The 8,959-nt window shown below is 36.6% G+C and overlaps 1 protein-coding gene across 1 annotated transcript; it reads right to left on the bottom strand.

Annotated features, from left to right (window-relative positions):
• Positions 1 to 2,380: 2,380 nt before the first annotated feature.
• Positions 2,381 to 3,361, bottom strand: LOC107190351. Its single transcript, XM_015579145.1, has one exon. It carries the CDS (start codon positions 3,359 to 3,361, stop codon positions 2,381 to 2,383), a length of 981 nt encoding a protein of 326 aa, XP_015434631.1.
• Positions 3,362 to 8,959: the final 5,598 nt, after the last annotated feature.

Below are 8,959 nucleotides of genomic sequence, written 5' to 3'. Positions count from 1 at the left end.
AGTCATTTGGACCAATTGTAAAAAAGTTCTTCCGGTTTAAAGGGTGTACGAATACTTTTGTCGGATACTGTATACGAGATCCACACATATTTAAACAAACTGTCAATTTTCCTGATCTCTATTTAAACAACTGAAGTTTAGTGCCAGAAAAGTGATTATTCTCTAATCCGAAAATTCTACTATTCGAACACATGTTTTCCTCCCAGTTCGGATAACGGAAGCTCTACTGTGCCCTGAATGGTGTCACTGGAACAATACGAACTTTTTATTACATCAATGTCCTAATTAGCTGAAACCACTCGTCGCCCAAAGGTTTGTAATAAACCGAGTTCTACCGCACCTCCTCACTCTACGTATGATTCTGCAGTCGTGTGATCGATCGGTACGATCGCGAGATCCCTTTCTATTTATATTATGTACACAATTACCTATGCAGCCTCGCAATAACTTACTCGTGTCTAATCGAATATTTACACACATACTACGCTTAATAATAGTAGGATAACTTATTTACAATTAAACCGAAGGCCCGGTCGCATCTACCAGTCGTGTACCGTACATTTATATACATCGAACCTCATCGATCCTTCCTTTCAATATCAATCGCATCCTCTATGCTACCGAGTTCGTCAGACTCGTTTCATTCCTGTACCACCGATATTATCGCGCTTCGATCTGCTGAAAAATCGCCTGGAATCTGGCAACAAGGCCTCACGAGGAAAAAGCATTAACGACGAGACTCCTGCACCGAGTAGGTACCCGCCGTGCGGCGATTACTGCTAATTAAACTATCCGCGACAACCGAAACACAGGTACTTTATTTAAATTTTCTGAGGAAAATTCTAATTGCTAGAAAGCATATTCGTCACGATTTTTCGACGTTAAAACGGTAAAGTAAGAATTATACGACTTAGATGGTGTCACGTATTTTTAAAAATTTACTTTAAAGTTGGATTTTTTAGTGAATTGACCACTTTCTAAGTTTGCCTAACATTATGCAACGTTTATATTATCAGAGAATTCTATAGAAACGCTTTTCAATTCACATATGAGTTCATTTACTTTCAGAGGATTTTATAATTAGTAGACTGCGGATATCTCTGTAGATACAGATTTTTACGGATTAATATTCATAAACCGGAATCAAACAGAAATTTTTTTACTTTATTAAGAATTTTTCTAGGTCCTAAATGAAAGTTAGACCTGATTGGACTTTATTCAATTTTTCACCGTATTGAATTGTAAACCCCTAGATATGTTATAAATCCATAAAATTTGCAGTCTAATAATTAGGAGCTACGTGCAAAAAATCGTGACAGAATTTTGAACAATATGTGACATTTACGTCCAGTTAAGTCTTATTTAAAGTATAACTTCGTTTATGTTATATATTTGACACTAGAACTACCAAACCCTTCAAAATGCCAGATTCCAAATTTCTTATTTTGTTATTGCTTTTGTCGAAATTTATGTTAACGTTTCATTCATCATAAATTTAACATTACACTATACTGTGTTATAATCATATTATGTATGAAACAATTTAATTTAATATACATTCAATGCCGATAGTTTTGGTGTTCGAACAAAGTGTAATAGATAATAGATCGTATTATATTAGATGTATCGAAAAGTAGTGGCTCTTTTAAAATAGTGTCCCTCAATTCCCATAACTGTTTATCACTTTCTTGTCTTTTTTTGTCGTACTCGCCATGTATAAAATAAAATAAATCACAATACCAACTGAAATGCATTGTCCGCTACTTTTTCACACACCTAATAAGCTATTATACCCAGTGTAAATTATAACACGTGCAAAGGGTCGAACCAATAATTTACAAAATGCTCGGATAATTTCAGAATCGTTACATCAGTTATAAAATTTTCGTTTCACACGGTTAGTTTCTATGCATCAGCGTCGCTTATGCTCGTTCCTACTTACTTCTCGATAGATTAACGTCGTAGATCAAATACCGCTGGATCGTCGTTTCCACCTGTCCAGAACATCATCGATTCACCTATGAGACGCCAGTGATAAAGACCATCCTTTCCATCGGGGGAACAACACCGGGGTCCCCTGATCGTGGTCCAAGTCTTCGCGATTCAAGACTTTATGATCGTCCAAAGAATCTTGCTCCAGTTACAAGAACTGGAAACCTTGAAGTTGCCGTTCTTCGTGGCGGGGCAAAGTCACGCACGAGAGAGTCCGGTGACATTAAATATTTTTGTACTTCAATTCCATATTCCAGTCGAACTTGGAATATCACTTGTTCCTCTCGGTGCTCTGATTACTCCCCAACAAACGTGTGGGAGTGTTGTCCTATTAACAGAGAATCACCAGGAACGTCCAATGCCAATGAACGTGCCCTTTCGTTCACGTTCACTCCCTCTGAAGGAGCTCGTAGAGAGCTGCGATGTAAGTTTGCGCCATTTGCAACGTCTCGAACTTGCTGAGCTTTCTGTCATTACCGAGACTAGGCACAACGTCCCTGAGTCTATCGAACGCGTCGTTCAGGCTGTTCATCCGTCTTCTTTCACGAGCGTTCGCCGCCAGCCGTCTCTTCCTCATCACCTCGATCCCCGGCGTGCCGTTCTTGATCTTCTGCATCGTCTCCTTCTGCTTCTGGCCGGCGTACTCCGTCGACGTGACGTGCAACGGCTCGTTTTTCTCGTGATACCGTCCTGTCTCGCACTTGCCGGCTTGACCGTTCGGCGGGTAGGTCTCGTTTCTCTGTACGCTGTACGCAGCTCCCAAATAAAGGATGTCGCCCCTCTGCCCGTACGGATTGCCGTTATTTCTAGGCAAAAAACCATCCACTTTCGGGACACCGTAATTCTTCCCTGGTAAGAAACTCTCCTGGGTTTGGCCGAAGTCGCACCTCGTACTACCGAACACGTTCACCGAATTATGTTCCACCTTCGGCGAGACGTTCGAGTTCTGTTTGCCGGCTGAAGTCTCGTTTGTAAATTCGGTACGACCAGGCGAGCATCCGTAAACGTTCTCCATACACTCGTTCATCCTGAACACGACCTTCCCGTGGTCCTTCCTCGAATTAACGGGGTGACCGAGCTGATGATCGTTTCGGCAGCCCTCTTGGTAGTAGCCCTCGTAGAACTCGGTGAAATTGAAACTGGTCGCGGCCACGTGAAAGCTGCCATTCGCTGCCCCGACGTCCTGGTACTCGCGATTTTGACAGTCGACGGAGCTAACGCTGCCGCAGCTGCTACCCCTGGATCTGGGCGGCTGAGGATAGATCTCCTGGTGGGTCCAACTGCGTGGATTCGATTCCGGACTACTAGCCGAACCGTAGCCCTCGGAATCTAGCTGATCGTATTGTTGGAAACTGGCGTAAGTGGTCATTCTCGTTCGATGTTTACCAAAAATACGTGTTTTCTTCGTTGTCTCGAGGAACTGTCGTAAACGACGGGGTTCAGAACATTGATCCTAGATCTCCTCAATCCACTGTCATCTCATCGAGGGACGGAACGAATTCGGTGACAGAACGGAAATAATATGTATATATATATATATATCCAGATCGTTGATTGAACACGCATCGATTGATCCTGGGGTCAGAACATTTTCAGAGAAGATCGATGATTCTGTTACAAGATACCATAGTTTCTGACCAGTCGAGGGATTCGTAAGGACTCAACGGGATCCTCTGGACGACCGTGTATGCTTCGCGTATGGAAGCGTTGCGTAAACTGGCTTTACCTGGCGATCTCGTGGTCTGGACCATGCTGCCCAGTTTTCTTCGGGGCCGGTGGTGGGGGGAGAGGACTCCTGGGACCCACGTGGAAGGGATCCTCGGAGGAGTGGAAGGGGTCCACAGGGAAGTGGGTATCTCTTTGTAGAAGCCGCACGACCGGACACGCCCCTCGTCTTCGTTCGTCTCTTTGCTGGGGGCTCCGGATGGCAGAGTCAAAAGACGATCGCCGTAAAAGAAAGGCGCTCTATTAAACGGCACGCACGGTCACGGGACTTTGGCGCCGTGTTCTTGACATTTGAGACACGGCAGCTAGACGTGGCACCATTTTTGATAATTCGTTTTTCCGAATGCGTTCTCCTTTCGAGCGTAGAATGTTAGATCGAATACTTTGGCTATTATACTTGAAGTTTATAAGTTGATAATTGCTTTTCCATTTCATTAAGTACTATAAAATTAACGAATTGACTACGGATTTTATGCATTCGTAGCATAAAAAAGTATGTGAAATGCAATAAAAGACAAAACATAAACTTTATTCTGTCTTTAATTCTGGCTTTGTATATTACTTCATGAAATGTTATTTTGTACGAAGATCTACGTATCTTTATTTATCTATCTCTTTATAAATCCGAAGTCTATGAATGAATGAAACGGAGTTGAGGGCTTAATTTGGCTTCCGAAGTTTAAACTACGAAAGTTAAGTTTTGTTTATTTTAAACTAGATTATCTGAGAAGGATTACAAATTGAAGATTATTTCTTTATTTAAGGATTGTATAGAAAATTACTGGAATTTGTAATACAAGTCACTGCACTTTTTGCAAACAAACTGAGCTCATAGGAGTTAAAGATAATTATTCATTATTGTTCATATATTTTAGTTATCACAAACTGAATAATTTGAAAGTACTTCTTTAATAAAAGAGACTGTTGTATAAAAATTAATCGTAGAAAGTACAATCTCACTTCTGTGCTAAACTAATGAAAATATTTTCGATTGAACTGATTGATTTGTTCATGTCAAATATAGAAAGCCTGTTAAATAACACATTCTCCCCTGTTCAGTTTAGAATTAATCTAAAAATTGTAAAGTAAACTAATTTATTAAATGATTTTAATCAAATAATATTAATCGATCAGATCAAGTAATATTTTCATTATTTAATGGTGACAGTCATTAGAATAATAGTTAATTATAAGCGTACAATTAATTATCAAAATTATTGTAATTATTTATATGTAGAAGACAGTGTCTGTGTTTACGTTTACTGTTTATATTCCCAAAGATAAAACAGACGGAATATATAAATGTAACCTAAGAGTAAATTCTTAATAAAATATTACAATATGTTCCATAAATTGAAAATTGCATACTGTCATAAAACAAATATTATAAATAAACAATACAGAACAGAATGAAAAATATAATAAGAATTAATGCACATTTTTGTTTATTACACACTACACACTGACATACACTCTAAATTTGCATGAACATACACAATCTATTAATAACAGATTAATAATATAAATTAATTAATTAAAAATCAGATAAGGTAAATTACAACAAGAATTCGAATCACACATTAAATCATCTCCTTTCACGCAATTTCCCTGCTTTATAAGCTGTTAAACCGAGCCCAGAATAATTATTTGACACGGCGCTAACTTCTTTTTCGTCCCTGTTCCTTTTTCGTGACCGTTGTACTTTATGACACTTTAAATACATGGGGGCTGGAAAGTGTGGACAAATTTGATTGTTTTATGAGGGTTGCGTTGTGTCCTTTCGGTTTAGACGGTGTAAATTCTTCAACTCGGATCTTATACACTGTATTTATTTATTTATTTATAGTTGTTTTATTTACCTACTCGTTTATAATTATTTGTTTCTTTAGATATTTGTTTACATACTTATTTTTAGTTATTTATTTAATATGAGAAATATCGATATTATAAAGAAATTGAATTATAAAATAGTCAAAATTATATGAAATGGACAAATGTAGAAGAAATGAAAATAGATTGATACAGAGGGTGACTTACACAACTGTATCGTTTCTTGGTTAAACTTGGAGAAAACTATTAGAGGAATAAGACGTTTTTGAATAGAAACTTTCCTTTTTCTTGCATATATCGAATCTCCTCGTTCTTCTATGTAACACAGTATCTGAGTAAAATGATCGAAAAATGATTAGTTCGCGAGGTATTTTAAAAAATTACAAAATGGGGTTACTTTAAAAATAAAGTATTCCATTCTTGGATGTTATGGGATTTTATAATGTTCATTATTTATTTTAATAAATTAACAATTTTAATTTCTAGTTACGTAGATTTGCTTTCAAAACAAATACAAGTGCCTCGTGCAGAGCAAAGAGCACACATTACGTTATCGCGCAAGTGGTAACTGTTGCTAATAATTTCCATTCATAAAAGTGTGACCAAAAATATCCATCAGTGAAACCGCCAGTTCATCCATAATAATCTATGTAGAAAGTATAATATTTCAATAAAAATGATGAAATTCGAACTAGTCAATGCACTAAATTTAACAGAATATTTGAAAAGGAGGTTGAAAGGAGTGCGTGAAATGGAAATTTAACTGTGTAATACTTACAATTAAATAGTTAAGTTATTACGTCGCTTGTAACATCGTTCTAGTAAGACTCGTTCAATGTACTTACGAACTCCTTGGAGCCTATGTTTATTAATGCGACAAATATTAAAGCAAGTAACAAGCTAAAATGGAAGATTACATAACAACTATATACAAAAATAGCAATAATCTAAAAAAAACGGTTCTCGGATCTCACATATTGCGGAATACGATAATACTCACGGTTAACGTGCCTGGCACGCAAAATCGACGCGAAAACATCTTTATTGACGAATCATATTGAACGTGATTGTTTTTACCGGCGCAAACACCTGCGTTGGTCCTCGCGCTTGTTATACCATTTAGAATCATTACAGGAGTTTATAAATACCTTCGTCAGTCTACAATCGTGCATTCATGCGTTAACAGAATACATAATTCGAATTTTAATGTAATATACATTTGAAGAAAAACATGAAATTCTTAACTATTATTCAGCAAATATAATTGAAACTAACAAAAATTTTATTTTATCCAATTTCAATATACTATTTTTATTTTTAATTTCTTTCGTGTATCTGTAGTAATGTTCAAAAGTATCCCCGAATTCTGAATTACCTACAGGAAAAATTTTTTTAAACTGTGATAACCCTGCATTTTATGTAGATGAGTAAAAATATAGACGTTATACAATTAATGAAAAATAAGAATACTTTTTTTACCTGTTTTTATTATTCTTTATTTAAGTTTTAAAAATTATTATAAGAAGTAGACCATGTTTAACCCTTTGAGTGTACAATACTTAAAAGAATTTTGTTCAACTACTCTGTAGCATAATACGTAGAATTATTAATTTATTATGCCATCCATAATTAAGTTTTTATTTGGATCTACTGTTACACAGAATTATATAAACATTATCGAATCAATCTGATTTTTAATTAAATGAATACAAGCTGACAGCAATGTTTCGTTGGACGTACATGTACATACATATGAGTATGTGCACGTCATTCATGCCAGAATCATCCGTTGCATGAATATTTATGGGAGAGTAAGTCTGGGTCAGTTGTTAATTAATTTGTAGTAGTGATTAAAATAAAAGAGAAACATGCTTTAAATCTGCAGAATTATAATCAGTAAGTTCTTACCATCGGTGTTCCGTCATGATTTCATTTTATTATTCCGAAAGAATGTTTAAAAATATTTAATGCGCTGCGATTGATAGCCAACGTTACCGCGGGAACTCGGCTGACAGACTCGTGCTCTGATTGGTCGGGTTTTTTCGTTAATATCTCGTTAACAAAGCCTCAGATAACGTTTTTGCTAAGGAAAAACTTGTTTCAAATCACCTCACGAATCTCCCATTTCCGGATCTTTTAACATTTTCATTACACCCTGTATATCGATTAATTTGTTCACAGAATGTTGTAATATTTATTCGACCAAATTGTGTACCAAGTAGCGAATTTCATTTGGAAATTTAGAAAAATTTATTAAGGTTGATAACAGTAAATATAGTAAGAAGAACTGGAGTCACATAAAAAATGTTATACTTAATTGTTATTTCGAAGGTACATATGTAATTGAATGAATGAGTCTTTGTATATACACCTGTAACACTTAAATGGTCAACATATTTTCATAGTAATACTCAAGACATTGTTGTCAGTGAACCAGGCGCATAGAACTCCCAAAGAAGATAGAAAGTTAAACAATTTCTTGAAATATGATTATATTTTTTAGGTCTATGCAAAAGTTTCCATCGCTGGTAAATAAATGTCATTAAAAGGCACAGTAGATGTATTTTCTTATTCAAATTTTCACAGTTGGTATTTATAACAATATATGCCATGTATATAATATATGTCACTATTTCGTAATGGAATGAATGAGTTACCCGACGGATGGTGCAACGTAGTCGAAGCGAGAGAAAATATTTTAATCACAGTTAAATGTAAATGCGATAAAAACTAAATATGTATCTCCCACAAAAGGAAGCGATGGGAACTTTTGTATAGGTCTAATAAATACATTTATATTTTGAGAAAGATGCGATTGCCTGCAGTTGATACTATAAAAATGACAGCTAAATGTAAATACAATAAAAACTAAATACGTATCTCCCACAAAAGGAAGCGATGGGAACTTTTGCACAGGTCTGATAAATACATTTATATTTTGAGAAAGATGTGATTGCTTGCAGTTGATATTATAAAAATGCAAGAGCATTTTCCGATACCTACCTAATTAGTCGATATTTTATGAAATTCTGTATTGAATGCGACAAATAATGAGACCGGGCGGAATGAAATCGATTATCGTTCGGTTCGTTGGGAGCGTAAACCGGTGATTTTCGAAATTTTCCCCTGATCCCACGAAATCCTGGCCCCGGAGCCCCGTAGGCGTATCTCATTTGTTTTCCCTCCTCTTTTCCGGAAACTCGAAGTCACTTGGCTCCTCGCAAACGGCGGCGGCCTTAAGAAGCTCATTAAGCTCCGCTAATACGCAACAAATGAGACGATTCCGTGTGCCCGACCCACAACGAAAACGGAGCGTGTACGGGACGTGAACACCGACTGGGTTCACGCCCATTAACGCACTTCCACTTCTAAAAGGGTGCTGTCGTCAGTACCTGCTTCATGCACCAGTCAT

The sequence above is a fragment of the Dufourea novaeangliae genome, unplaced genomic scaffold (assembly GCF_001272555.1).
Source record: "Dufourea novaeangliae isolate 0120121106 unplaced genomic scaffold, ASM127255v1 scaffold177, whole genome shotgun sequence".
NCBI classification, from domain to species: Eukaryota; Metazoa; Arthropoda; class Insecta; order Hymenoptera; family Halictidae; genus Dufourea; species Dufourea novaeangliae.
Note: the sequence above shows the minus strand (reverse complement) of the source record. Positions and strands in the feature narration are given on the sequence as shown.